Source organism: Mobula birostris, chromosome 3 (assembly GCF_030028105.1).
Source record: "Mobula birostris isolate sMobBir1 chromosome 3, sMobBir1.hap1, whole genome shotgun sequence".
Classification (NCBI taxonomy): Eukaryota; Metazoa; Chordata; class Chondrichthyes; order Myliobatiformes; family Myliobatidae; genus Mobula; species Mobula birostris.
In genome coordinates this window covers 62,974,775-62,990,038 of record NC_092372.1, presented here as the reverse complement: position 1 = coordinate 62,990,038, position 15,264 = coordinate 62,974,775, and the positions used below count along the sequence as shown (strand labels likewise).

The 15,264-nt window shown below is 40.1% G+C and overlaps 1 protein-coding gene across 1 annotated transcript in view; it reads right to left on the bottom strand.

Moving 5' to 3' along the window:
* nfxl1 (nuclear transcription factor, X-box binding-like 1) overlaps positions 1-15,264 on the bottom strand; it is a 105,390-nt gene that overhangs the window by 33,799 nt on the left and 56,327 nt on the right. Inside the window, exon 16 of the mRNA XM_072252755.1 lies at positions 5,185-5,319. Coding sequence (XP_072108856.1) covers positions 5,185-5,319 — 135 coding nt within the window. The remainder of the gene's footprint in view (positions 1-5,184; positions 5,320-15,264) is intronic.

Below are 15,264 nucleotides of genomic sequence, written 5' to 3'. Positions count from 1 at the left end.
TGCTAAAATGGGGTATGAGTGTACAAGAGAGCACAACTCAAGATTTGTCCCTGCAAACTAATCAAGCACAAACCACAAATCTGGGACAACAGATTACATGATTGATATATTAAAACATGCATTAAATGCATAAACCTAATCACAATCCTTCACTTTGCCTGCTATATTAATTCTCTACCCCCTTGCTAATTACCTCCTCCTCTACCAACTCACAAAATTTCAATACAGCCCAAGAAAAGTGAACATCAGTGCCTTAATGTACCAACAAGCATCTTGCATCTTTCATTGCTCTGGATTCAACAATCAAAGTTGCTTGCCATATCTGACATCCGTAAACATTCAATACTTTTTGCATGACCTCTGCTTCATGGTTTCCTTACTCTAAAATCTAACATCCTTACCCTTTATACACATACATGCAGATACAAATATAAGGCAATGTGGCAAACCCAATGCCTCTCTGAATGGCCTTGCAGTTGCCTAAAAACATAATAAATGTGGATATACAACTGTTACTGACTTCAGTATCAAATACAGGCTCAACCAATCTTACAAAGCCTTCTTTACACATTTTCAACAGTTGCCCAAATTGGGAAAGCCAGTCAACAAACTGGTGAAGTAACAGTCTGACACATACTCCAAGAACCCTAACGTTTTGCCAAAATCCCACGACACCTCTATCAAAATTTTTGTTTACATTCTGTCTCACCACTAGGGCAAGTCAGCAACAATGTTCGCCAGTGTACAGACAGGAGTAAGTCAAGATGAACTCTAGAATTTATGATGTCTGAAGTGATTCCTTCTCACTGGTTTTAATCACTTGAATGGTGGTGAAACACCTCAGAATACCTCCTAGTGATATCCTTCAGCTAATGAATCAGTAGTCTCCCTAGAAATAAAACTGATTGAAGCATAAGCCCAGAATACACACACGTTTATTATGATAAGAAATGCCTACCATTCCCATGCCCAGACCACATTTTGGTAAATTATATTACCCAGCTGTCCTTCTCCTAACTCCATACAGGCAGAGGCTAAAGAGCAAAGCTCCCGAGATTAGGGCAACAAAGGTGGTTGTGGGAGGTAAAGGAGTAGCTATTGGATTGTTTCCAGTGGACTGGACCGTGTTCAAGGACCCATCTAGAAATCTGAATGATGGGTGTCATGGACTTTATTAAAACAGTTGTTGACAAGTGTCCCCACAAAATCATAGTGTCTTCCACAACCAAAAGCTCTGGATGAACAACAAGATCCACAATCTGCTAAGGGCCAGATCAGAAGCATTCAAGTCTGGTGACCAAGAAATTTACAAGAGGTCCAGATGAGCTCAATGCATTCTATGCTCACATTGACTGTCAAAACCTGGAAGAAGCATTACTAACTCCCACAGCTCCTGATGATCTTGTGATTTGAGTCTCCAAGGCCAACAAGTGAGCAGCTTTCAAGAAGGTGAACTCACGAAAAGCATCCAGCCCAGATGGGTTACCAGGCCAAGAACTAAAAACCCGTGTTGAGCAACTGGCTGGAAAGTTCACTGAGATCTTTAAACTCTCATTTCAGCAGTCTGAGTTACCTACCTACTTCAAGCAGGCTTCAATTATATCGGTGCCTGAGAAGAACGTGGTAAGCTGCCTCAATGACTATCGTCCAGTGGCACTTGCATCCACAGTGATGAGGTGTTTTAAGAGCTTGGTATGAAACATATGAACTTCTGCTTGAGAAGCTGCTTGGATGTGCTCCAATTTGCCTACCAAATCAACAGGTCCATGGCAGATAGCATTGCACTGGTTCTTCATTCAACCCCAGAATATCTGTACAGCAAAAATGTTAACTACAACTCAGCATTCAATACCATTATCACCTCAAAGTTAATCAACAAGCTCCAAGATCTTAGTCTCAATACCTCTTTGTGCAATTGGATCCTTAATTTCCTGACTTGCAGAACCTAGTGTATTTGGATTAGCAGTATCTCCTTCACAATGTCCAGCGGCATAGGTGCCGTGTACTTAGCCCCCTGCTCTACTCACTTTATACTCATGATTGTGTGGCTAAGCACAGCCCCAATGCCATATTCAAGTTTGCTGATAACTCCATTGTTGTAGGCCAAATCCAAAGCGGTGATGAATCAGCACATCAGAGGGAGATAGAAAATCTTGTTGAGGATCCCATATTACCCCTCAGTCGCTAGGCTCTTGAACTAAAGGGGATAACTTCACTCAGTTCAATTGCCCAATCATAGAACTGTTCCCACAACCAATGGACTCCCTTTCAAGAACTCTTCGTCCCATGTACTTGATAGTTATTGTTCATTTATTATGATTATTTCTTTCTTTTTGTATTTGCAGTTTGCTGCCTTTTACATGCTGGTTGAACGTCCAAGTTGGTGTAGTTCTTCATTCATTCTGTTATGGTTATTATTCTACTATGGATTTATTAAGTATGCATGCAAGAAAATGAATCTCTGATGATAGATACTGCTTTCCTGTGACAGCGCACCACGCAGGTGTGCTCAATGGTGGGAAGGTGTTTACCAGTGATTGACTGCACCATATTCACTGCTTTTTGTAGGATCCTCTGTTCAAGGCATTGATGTTTCCATACTAGGCTTGAATATACCAGGCAGCCAGTCAATGTACTCTCCACTAAACGTCTACAGAACTTGTCGAAGTTTTAGATGTCATGCCAAATTTTCATAAACTCCTAAGGAAATAAAGGTGCTGCTGTGCTTTCTTCGTAACTGCACTTACATACTGAGCCCTGGACAGGCTGTCCAAAATAGTAACACCAAGGAAATTAAAGTTGCTGAGCCTCTCCACCCGGATCCTCCAATGAGAACTGGCTCTTAAACCACAAACACGAGGAAATTCAAGCAACACACATCAAAGTTGCTGGTGAACGCAGCAGGCCAGGCAGCATCTCTAGGACTGTACCTCTTCCTAGAGATGCTGCCTGGTCTGCTGCGTTCACCAGCAACTTTGATGTGTGATGCCTGGCTCTTAAACCTCTAGTTTCCTTCTCCTGAAGTCAAAAATCAGCTCTTTGGTCTTACTGATATTAAGTAAGAGGTTGATGGTATGGCGCCACTCAGCAAGATTTTCAATCTCCTTCCTACATGCTAATTCATCACCACTTTTGATTTGGCCTACGACAATGGAGTCATTAGTGTAAAGTAAGTAGAGTTGGGGGCTAAGCACATAGCCTTGTGGTGCACCTGTGCTGATGGAGATCATGGAGGAGATGTTGCCAATCCAAACTGACAGGGGTCTGCAAGTGAGGAAATACCATTAGTCAGAAAATCACGAATATTATGTAATATACATAAGGAGGTAAACAAAACTCTAGAGTGGCTGTGTGGAGGAAGTCAGGAGAATGGCAAATGTATTGACTTCTATAAATCTTAAAGGAGCTCTTCTGTAAATACAAGTAGGTCAGTTTAATACTTCTAGCAAGAAATGTTTCGGAACTTAAGATAAAATTATAACCAAATAAAAATAATATGCAGACAGAATAAATTATGGAAAGGAAAGTCATTATTTGTAAATTTGATAGCTTCATAAACAGAAAGGCAAGAGATATGAAATGTATTTTTAGTGTTCTATGCAGCTTTTCTATCTGGAATCCATGGGAAACGGGGGAGATGCTCCCATTTAGTCAAATATATTGATTAGTCAAGAATCAGACTCAAGTTTATTATCACTAACCTGTATGATGTGAAATCTGTTGCTTTGCAGCAGCAGTCGTGCAATGCAGAGATAAACATAATACTATAAGGTACAAAATAAATAGAGCAAAAAAAAACAATGTGGTAGTGTTCATGGACTGCTCAGAAATATGACGGGGGAAGAAGCTGTACTTGAATCATTAAGTGTAGGTCTTCAGGCTCCTATACCTCCTCCCTGATGGTAATGTGAAGAGGGCATGACCCAGATGGGGAGGGTATTTAATGATTGCTGCCTTCTTGCGATGAAGCTGGCTGAATGTACAACACTTTGCAGTTTTTTGTAATCCTGTGCATTGAAGCCTCTAGTCTAAGCTGTGACTAAGCTAGTCAGAACAGTCTCCATTGTACATCGATGGAAATTTCCAAGTCTTTAGTAACATACCAAATCTTCTCAAACTCCCAACAAAGAAGAAACGGAGGCACGCCTTCTTCATAATTGTATTAATGTGTTGGGCTCAGAACAGTTCCTCAGAGATTTTGACACCCAAGAACTTAAAGCTATTCAGCCTTTTCACCACTGACCCTGCAATACGGGCTGGTGTGTGTTCTCTCAACTTCCCCTTCCTGAAGTCCATAATCAATTCTTTGGTCCTACTGAAAATGAATGTAAGATTGTTGCTGCGCACCACTCAACCAGCCTGTACTCCTCCTCATTGCCAGAGATTTTACCAGTGGTTTCATCTAATAATTTATACATAGTGTTTGAGTTGTGCTTAGCCACACAGTCACGAGCATAGACAGTAGACCTCACTTCTTGAGATACAATTACCAGAGAAGAAGAAATGTTTCACTGACCATACTGACTGTGATATATCACTAACCTGAGAATTCAATTGCAGAATTAATTACGGTGTCCTAAAATCCATAACAATAAAGGACATAGAATACAATAAACAAAATACTGGACTACAGGTCTCACAGGCAAGATAAGTAACATATCATGATAGGGGATACATGTTTGTTCCCGTGGCATTACTCCAACATTTACTCAGGTACTCCGTTTGACCAGGTACTTGGACTTGCCTGCAAAGACAAATGTTTCAGGTTGTATACTGTATACATTCTCTGATAATAAATTGAACCATTTGAACAATTTGAAGCCTTACCTCTGCAATGCCAGTTACTGAAAAGTTCCAATGAGTGAAGCACTAGATAATCAAGCTTTAGTTTTATCAAAATTCAGAAGGGATTGGGCAAGGACAATAGCATTACATTGTATTCAGTTCAAAGATTGCTTCCATTCATTAGTTTTGACATGAAGCTAGAGAAAGAGCATTTAAGTTTGCAAGACATGAATGCTACTGAGAAGCTTACTAAGTTGAGTATAGTGGTAAATTCTCACTAGAAAAGAGAGCATGTTTTTAAAAAGTTGAAAATAAAGGAAATTCACCAGAAGTTTTACAAATGCTTTCACAGAATATGAAGTATAATTTAGAAAAATACCCTCTGAATGGACTTATTACCTTATTATCATTTCCATCCAGGATGGTGACTGCATGACATTCTAATGCACACGTGTGATTCCCACAGGCCAGGCGTCGCCCACATGGCCTTTTACAGGAATATGGCTCTGCCACATGACAAGGTAAAGGGGTTATCTGAAACAAAATAAATTAATCATACATCATAACTGTCTTATAACCAAGGAAAATGTTAAATTAAGTAACGTACAAGGAAGTAGCATTTCCAACTAAATTAGATAATTTCTCTGTAAAGATCAAATCATATACATTTTGAAACCTTCATACAACTTCAAAATTATTTCAGCTGCATGCCTGTGTAAGTTAGCTCAAAGGTACCCCTTGGTAAGTGTAGCACAATGCAAAGATGGCCAGGGTCAGGGATTGGCAATACAGGTCAGGTGTGCTGTTAGAGCCAGCTGTAATGAGTACAGATTGCTATGTGACAGCTTCAAGAAAGGAGCGGGTAGTTAAGTGGCAAAATACAGGGGTTTGCAGCCAGAGCTGGGGACTGGTATGCGCCAGGGCTAATAGCCAGGGTAGGATGTGAGAGGGCATACACATGTTTGAGTGGGAGTGGCATGGATCCCCTCCTTATTCTTTATGTGCAAGTATTAATCCCCATGCAACAGAGCCTGGTACCCAGTCATTTTGGTCTACCTTGCATTGAATCACGATCTTGCTGTTTGAAGGCCCTGCGATAGCTAGTGTAGTGGCTACCCTAATATACAACACACAGTAAACTTATGTGAAGTTCAGGATGTGAAATAGCAGTACTCCTAAAGTGATACTTTGAAACTAACATTGATATACTGAGTGTTCTACATTAGGCAGGGGATGGCCAGTTAATGAACTCATTCCTCTGGAGGGGCAAATCTTATGTCTTATAAATCTTCAGCATTACATAGTTTTATATTCTAGTCCTCTCAAAATTAATGCTAACATTACATCTGCCTTCCTTACCACCGATTCAACCTGCAAGTTAACCTTAAGGGCACCTTGCACAAAGACTCCCACGTCCCTTTGCACCATTTCTGCTTCCCTCCCTTCAAGATTGGAGTAACATTTGTATTTTCAAGTCCTCCAGAACAATTCAAGAAACTAGTCATTCTTGAAAGATCACTACTAATTGCCTCAACAATCTCCTTGGCTACATCTTTCAGAACGGTGGGGCGCAGTCCATCTGGTCCAGATGACTTATCCACCTTCAGACCTTTCAACTTCTCAAGCACCTTCCCCTTAATAATAGCAACTACACTCACTTCTGCCCTGACACGCTCAAACTTCTCGCATGTTGCTGGCATCTTCCACAAAGACTGGCGCAAAATGCAAAGAGTTTGTCTGCCATTTCATTGTGCCCTACTAAAGCACACAAATGACCATGTAGCAATGATCCCTACTCCCTTGCTTGTTGCTGAGCTACAGTCTACCTACAGCATATATCTCAAGGAACTGGAAAGCTACTAACACCATCCCAGCAAAATTCACTGGAAGGATAGGGAACCAACATTAAAAGGACCTCTCCCGAGCTAATGCCCCAACATTGAAATCTACTTACAGGTGACAAGTCCAGGCGTCAGGCTAAACCAAGTTGATCATAACCATGATTTCACAGTTACATTCTTTTCCCTTGTCCTTCCATTCAAACAGATGTAGTGAGAAGATTAGCAATCATTAACTTTCTTTCTAGGATTTCAGGAAAGTATGCGGCCACCCAAAATGCTGGCGCTCAAAAGAGATAGGAGAATTAAGGTATTTGGCCAATTGAGTGATCTGCCATGACTGAATTTTTACTAATCCATTCTACTGCCTCATCCCCATAACCATAATCAACCCCCCGTTACCAATCAAGAATCTATCAATCCCAGCCTTAAAAACACCCTAAGACTTGGTGTCCACAGTCTTCTGTGGCAATGAATTGACAGATATGCCATTACTTTACTGAAGAAGTTCCTCCTCATCTAAGTTTTAAAAGGACATCCTTTTATTCTGAGGCTGTGCCATCTGATACCATGTTCTTCTACTGATGAAAACATCCTCTTCATGTCCACTTTATCTAGGCCTTTCAGTATCTAGTAGGTTTCAAAGAGACTCTTCATTCTTCTGAACTCTATCTAGTAGATACAGAGACGAACTTCTCATATGTTAAGCTTTTTGTTCCTGGGATTATTCTTATGAATGCCTCTGGACCTTCTCCAGAGCCAGCACATCTTTCCACAAATACAGGGTCCAAAATAGCTCACAAAATTCCAAAACGTGGTTTCACCAACACTTTATACATGGTTACTTCTACATTCTAGTCCTCTGGAAATGAATGACACCAACATGAAATAACATCAGTTGGAAGAATGAATCCTTTGGCCTACGAGGTGCATTCTTTCTAAAGATAGAACTGTCATGACAGAGTTTCATTTTTTTTTAAAGTAACATTGACAACAACCATTTGGCCATTCAAACCTAGTCACACCTGAGCACACACATCACTTCAAAACCTCCACGTATTTCCCTATAACTTATTCTCTCTCATAAGTATATCAACTTCCCTCCGATTGTCCTTTCATTTCTCTATAATAACTATAGCTCACAGTAGTCAACTGACCTACAAATCAGTATCTTAGGATGACAGTGAAAATGGTGCACATGAAAGAAATACGTATAATCACACCAAGAATGCATATACTCCATATATAAGCTATAATTGTTTTCAAAAATATTAAAATAAAAATATAGGACAGATATTGTATTCTCTCCACCCCTAAAACCTACTATTATGTTTTAGCATAATTCATTCCAAATGTTTTAAGGGGCAATAAACATATGAAGTCTGTACCATTAGGAAGCAGTCATTCGAACTATGAAATCCCTTTAGACTGTGCTGTGCCAAGGTGTTAAATCCAGAGAACTTCCAAAAGTCTCAGCTGCTTTTTAGATCTTAAATACCCCTGTTTTTATCATTTACTACGATTATAACTTCTACACTTCCTTCCTTTGAAAATAAAAATATTCTTTAGTATTACAGCTGTATAATAAAAATATTGGCATTAGGTCCTGAGACAAAAACATAAATAGTTGATTAAAAAAATTCAGCTCATTGATAAAAAAAAGTAGCATCTAAAATCAGCAACAAATTAAGTTAACATCAAATTAAGTCGCATGCATGTATGACACAGAACAAAGTTATAATTATTCTTTTGCAATATATTCATAGAGCCTTCCTAAAAATATTAGCATTTTTGCCCAAGGTACTTAACAAGCAATGGTTTATGATAGATAATCATTGTGAGACAGATTTCCAATTATTTAACACTTTCAATAACTCAAATGGGATAGAGTCAAACAGCTAACAAGAATGTAAAATGCTAATGACATAGACAGGTAGCATTTGTAGGTGAAAACATTGAATTACAAAACAAATCAGTGAGCAAAGGGACAAAGCAGTGGCAAGTCACTGTCAAATACCTGAACTGGGGTTTGCTAGTGCTGCACCGGGGGGGGGGGGGGGGGGGAGGGGGGAGGGGAGCTTAAAACTAGAATTGCAGGGAGATGGGAACCAGAGCGCAAGAACAGATAGTGCAGTGGTTATGGAAAATGTTGTTAAGCTCCGAACAGAGTCAGGAATCAAAAGGACAAACATGTGAAACTAATGTTCTGAGCTGTGGATATTTCAATGCAAGGCGTACTGTAGGAAAGGTAGCTGAGCATAGGACATGGATCAGTACGTGGTATTATAACATTGCAGACATTAGTGAGTCTTGGTTGCAGGAGACACAGGACTGGCAGTTCAATGTTCCTGGATTCCATTGTTTTAGGCATGATAGAGCAGAAGGATTAAAAAGAGGGGATGAGTGGCAATACTAGTGAGGGAAAATGTCATGGCAGTACTCAGTCAGGACAGACTGGATAGCTCATCTTGTGAGGCTTTATAAGCAGAACTGAAGAATAAGTATGACCACGTTAGTGGGAATACATTATAGACTACCCAACAGTACGTGAGATTCAAAACACCAAATTTGTACAGCAATCGCAGACTGGTGCAAAATTCACAAGGATGTGTTAGTAGGTGATTTTAACTTTCCATATATTGACTGGGACTCCTATACTGTAAAAGGGATAGGTGGGAAAGAGTTTGTAATATGTGTTGAGGACAGTTTCTTAATCAGTACATAGAAGTCCCAACTACAGAGATAGCAATACCAGATTTCTTATTAGGGAATGAAACAGGGCAGGTGACAGAAGTTTGAATAGGGGAACACTTTGCATCTAGTAATCATAGAGCTATTAGTTTCAAAGATATATAATGGAAAAGGATAGGCCTGGTTCTTGGGTTGAGATTCTACATTGGAGAAAGACCAGTTTTGATGGTAATGGAAAAGATATGGCAGGTGTGGATTTAGACATATTGGTTTCTGGCAAAGATATACTTGGTAAGTGGGAAGTCTTCCAAAGTGAAATTCAGAGTACCAAGTTTGTATCTTCCTGTCAGAATAAAAGGCAAGGATAAGAGGTGTAGGGAACCTTGGTGATCAAGAGATACTGAGGCTCTGGTTAAGAAAAAGGTGTAGGCAGACAAGAATAAAAGAGTATAAGAAATGCAAGAGAATACCCAAGGAGGGAATCAGGAGGTTGAAAGAAACCATGAGGTTGCTCTGGTAGACAAGGTGAAGGAGAATCCCAAGGTCTTCTACAGATTATATTAAGAGCAAAAGGATAGCAAGGAACAAAATTGGTCCTCTGGAAGATCAGAGTGGGAATCTATGCATGGAGCAAAAAGAGATGGGGGAGATCTGAAATGGATTTGATTTCATTTGTATTTACTTATGAGATGGACACAGAGTTTACAGATGTGAAACAATGCAGCAGTAAGGTCATGGACCCTATACAGATTAAAGGCATTGTTTGCAATCTTCTGGCAGGTTAGGGTGGATAATTCCCCAGTGCCTGACAACGTGTTCTCTCAACGCTGGGCAAGTCTAGTGCAGAAATTGCAGAGGTCCTACGAGAGACATTTAAAACATCCTTAGCCTGGGATGAGGTGCCAGAGGACTTCAGGATAGCTAAAGCTGTTCTGATGTTTAAGAATGGCTCTAAGAAGCCAAGAAATTATAGGCTTGTGAGCCTGACATCAGTAATGGGAAAGTTATTGGAAGGTATTCTAATAAATTAAGATATATAAGTATGTGGATAGACAGGGACAGATTTGGATAGTCAACATGGCTTTGTATGTGTTAAATCGTGTCCAACCAATCTTGTAGGGTTTTTCAAGAACAGGCAAGACAGTGGACGTTGTCTACATGGATTTTAGCAAGATCTTTGATGAGATCGCACAAAAGAGATGGGTCAAGAAGGTTCAATCACAAGGGATTTAATATGAGGTAGCAAATTGTATTAGACATTGGCTTCGCAGAAGAAATCAGAGTCGTTGTAGAGGTTGCCTCTCTGACTGATTAGTGCAATGCTGCAAGGATCAGTGATGGGTCCAGTGATCTGGAGTAATGCGCTAAACCAAATGACACCAAGATTGTTGGTGTAGTGGACAGCGAATAAGTCTATCAAAGCTTATAGATGGCTCTGGATCAGCTGGCGAAATGGGCTGAAAAACTACAGATGGAATTTAATGCAGACGGGTATAAAGTGTTGCACTATGGAAGGACCAACCATAGTAGGTGAGTGGTAGGGCAGAGGGATCTGGGAATACAGATTCATAATTCTTTGGAAGTTGTGTCACAGGCAGATAGTATCATAAAAAAGTGCTTTTGGCACATTGGCCTTCAAATATTAATGCACTGAGTACAGGAGTTGGGATGTCATGTTGAAATTTGATAAGACATTGGTGAGTCCTAATTTGGAGTACTGTATCCATAGATAATATGGGCCATTCCTTAGAGTACTGCATAGAGATCTGGTTGCATTGTGGTTGCAGCAGGGTGAAGAGGATGTTTCTGTGGATAATGCTGGAACTGAAAAATATTAATTTTGAGGATGTGTATGCTCGTCTATTAATATTAAATATTAATATTACTTTTAATGTTTCAGAGAAAAATGAGGGGGAGCTTCTTCACTCAGACGGTAGTGAGAGTGTAGAATGAGCTGCCAGTGGTGGATATGGAGTTCATTTCAGTATTTGAAAGAAATTTGGATAGGTACATAGATGGGAGGGGTATGAAAGGCTATGGTCCAGGTGCAAGTTGAGGGGACTAGGCAAATTAATGGTTTGGCATGGACCAGATGGGCTGAAGGGTCTGCTTCTGTGTTTGGCATGGACCAGATGAGCTGAAGGGTCTGCTTCTGTGATCTAGTGTTCTATAACACTAAAAGATATACACCAGAAACTACAGAAGTCCAGAAATTTAGGCACCTCTAAGCAGAGATGCTTAAAATGCCACTGAAAATGATCTAAAGTGCTTGTAGAATGTGCTCAATACACTGATTCTCTTGTACTGATTTCTGGAAGTCATCTTACAGTTACATTAATCCTGATTCCAGAACCTTCTAATCATTCTTTGCCAAAAATATTTTAAGAAAGGAGAGCCAAGTATCAACTAGAATGAGAAATTTGGATCCCACGAATTAAACTGGAAGAAAATATTACAGAAATTAGAGTTGTACTTTCTTGAACTGACCAGCTTAAATTGTGATTTGATTGAACTTCAAAGTGTCAAGAAGAATTGCAAGTTTAGAGGGAATACAACTCTGGTGGTTGGGAATTGAGGATATAGGAATATAATCTAAAATCCCTAACTTCATCTTCCACAACTTTCATTAACAATGGTAGAAATGAACCAATTTCTACCAATAACAATTAATAAGAATATCGTCACAGATCTAACTGAGTGGGGACTGAGCTGTGCTCAATGACTCATCTAGGGACCTGAATGAATATACCATAGGTGGCATGGACTTTATTAAAACAGTTGTAGATGAATGTGTCCCTACAAAATCATTCAGAGTCTTCCCCAACCAGAAGCCCTGGATGAACAATGAGATCCGCAATCTGCTGAGGGCCAGATCAGAGGCATTTAAGTTTGGTGACCAAGAAAATCACAATAGGTCCAGTCTTTCCTGTTTGTCACTGATGAACTCAGGGTGTAAGCTGTGTACATAAATCTACTGATGTTTCTGGACACACCTTCAGTGATGTTCCTGGAATCATCGGGTGTTTCAGGTCTTTCAACATCATACAACCTCGTCCAGGTGACCCAGCCGGGGCTGATCAGACCCCAGCTTGTGTCCAGATGGCTAGCTACTTATGATTCCATGGCACCCTCTTTTGAGCCATTGCTTATGGTCAGAAATTGCTAAACAGGCCAATGGAAAACAGGGTACTATTCATCAAGATGCTAAAATGGGGTATGAGCATGCAAGAGAGCACAACTCAGGATTTGCCCTTGCAAACTAAACAAGTACAAAGCACAAAACTGGGACAACAGATTACATGATTGGTATATTAAAAAATGCATTAAATGCATAAACCTAATCACAATCCTTCACTTTGCCTACTATATTAATTTTCTATCCCCTTGCTACTTACCTCCTCTCCTATCAACTCACAAAATTCCAATACAGCCCAAGAAAAGTGAACATCAGTGCCTTAATGTACCAACAAGCATCTTGCACCTTTCATTGTCCTGGATTCAACAATCAAAGTTGTTTGCCATACCTGGCATCCTTGACATTCAGCAATTTCAGAGCATAACCACTGTTCCAAATTTGTTTCTGTAAAGTAGCTGCTAATACTTTTTGCATGACCTCTGCTTTGTGGCTTCCTTGCCCCAAATCTACCATCCTTACCCTATATGACATACATGCAGATGCAAATATAAGGCAATGTGGCAAACCCAATGCCTCTCTGAATGACCTTGCAGACCATCAATTACATCAGGCTGTTACCTAAAAACATAATAAATGTGGATATACAACCATTACTGACTTCAGTTTCCAAGATAGGCTCAATCAATCTTGTAAAGCTTTCTTTACAAACTTTCAACATTCTACAAACTGGTAAAGTAACAGTCTGACACATACTCTGAGAAACCTAACATTTTGCCAAAATCTCATGGCTCCTCTATCAAAATTCTTGTTTACATTCTTTCTCACCACTAGGGCAAATCAGCAACAATGTTCATCAGTGTACAGACAGGAGCAAGTCAAGATGAACTCTAGAATTTATGATGTCTCAAGTGATTCCTTCTTATGACCTAATGGTTTTAATCGCTTGAATGGTGGCAAAACACTTCAAAATTACTTCCTAGTGATATCCTTCAGCTAATGATTCAGTAGTCTCTCTAGAAGTAAAACCGATTGTGGCATAAGCACAGGATATACAAACACAGTTATACTAAGATAAGAAATATCTACCATTCCATGCCCAGACCATATCTTGTTGAATTGTATCATTTGGCTATCTTTCTCCTAACTCCACACAGGCAGTGACTGAAGAGCAAAGCTTCAGAGATTAGGTGGTCGCGGGAGGTGAAGAAGTGGCTACTGGATTGTTTCCAGTCAGTGGACTAGGCCGCGTTCAAGGACTCATCTAGGGATCTGAATGAATACACCACGGGTGGCATGGACTTTATTAAAACAGTTGTAGATGAATGTGTCCCCACAAAATCATTCAAAGTCTTCCCCAACCAGAAGCCCTGGATGAACCATGAGATCCGCAACCTGCTGAGGGCCAGATCAGAGGCATTTAAGCTTGGTCACCAAGAAAATTACAATAGGTCCAGCTACGATCTCAGAAAAGCCAATTCCAGACTCAACTTGAATCAATGAAGGATGCTCGACCGTTGTGGCAGGGCTTGAATACTGTCACCTCTTATAAAGTTAAATCAAGCAACATAGGTGACAAAAGGGTTTCGCTTCTAAATGAGCTCAATGCCTTCTATGCTTGCACTGACTGTCAAAACATGGAGGAAACATTACTAACTCCCATAACTCCCAATGATCCTAAGATTTGAGTCTCCAAAAGCCTTCTGGAAAAGCATCCTGCCCAGATGGGGTACCTGGCCAAGTACTAAAAACCTGTGCTGATCAACTGGCTGGAGAGTTCACTGAGATCTTTATCATCTCGCTTCAGCAATCTGAGTTACTCACCTGCTTCAAGCAGGCTTCAATTATGCTGGTGCCCAAGAAGAACATGGTAGCCTCAATGACTATTGTCCAGTAGCACTTACATCCATAACAATTAAGTGTTTTGAGAGGCTGGTATGAAACTTATCAACTCCTGCCTAAGAAGCTCCAATTTGTCTACCGAAATCAACAGGTCCATGGCAGATAGCATCGCATTGGCTGCTCATTCAACCCTGGAACATCTAAACAGCAAAGATGTCAACTACAACTCAACATTCAATACCATCATCCCCTCAAAACTCACCAATAAGCTCCAAGATCTTGGCCTCAATACCTTCTTGTGGAATTGTATCCTTGATTTCCTCACTTGCAGACATCTAAAACTTTGATGAACTTCAATAGATATATAGTGGAGAGTATACTGACTGGCTGGCATAGAAACACCATGCCCTTGAACAGAAAATCCTACAAAAAGTAGTGGATATGGCCCAGTCCATCACAAGTAAAGCCCTCCCTACCATTGAGCACACCCATGTGAAACATCGTTGCAGGAAAGCAGCATCCATCAGGGAGCCCCACCATCCAGATTATGCTCTTGTCTCGCTGCTGGCATCATGATGCTAGTACAGGAGCATTAGCACTCACACCACCAGGTTCAGCAACAGTTATTACCCCTCAATCATCAGGTTCTTGAACCAATTGGGATAACTTCATTCAATTCAATTATTCAATCTTTGAACTGTTTCTACAACAAATGGACTCCCTTTCAAGAACTCTTCATCTCATGTTCTCAATATTTATAGTTTATTTATTATTTCTTTATCATTGTATTTGCACAGTTTGTTGTCTTTTGCATGCTGGTTGAACACCCAAGTGGGTGTGGTCTTTCATTGATTCTGTTACAGTTATCATTCCATTTATTGAGCGTGCCTGCAAGAAAATGAATCTCAGGGTTGTATATGGTGACATACAGTATGTATACTTTGATAATAAATTTACTTCAGCTTTGGCTGGGAG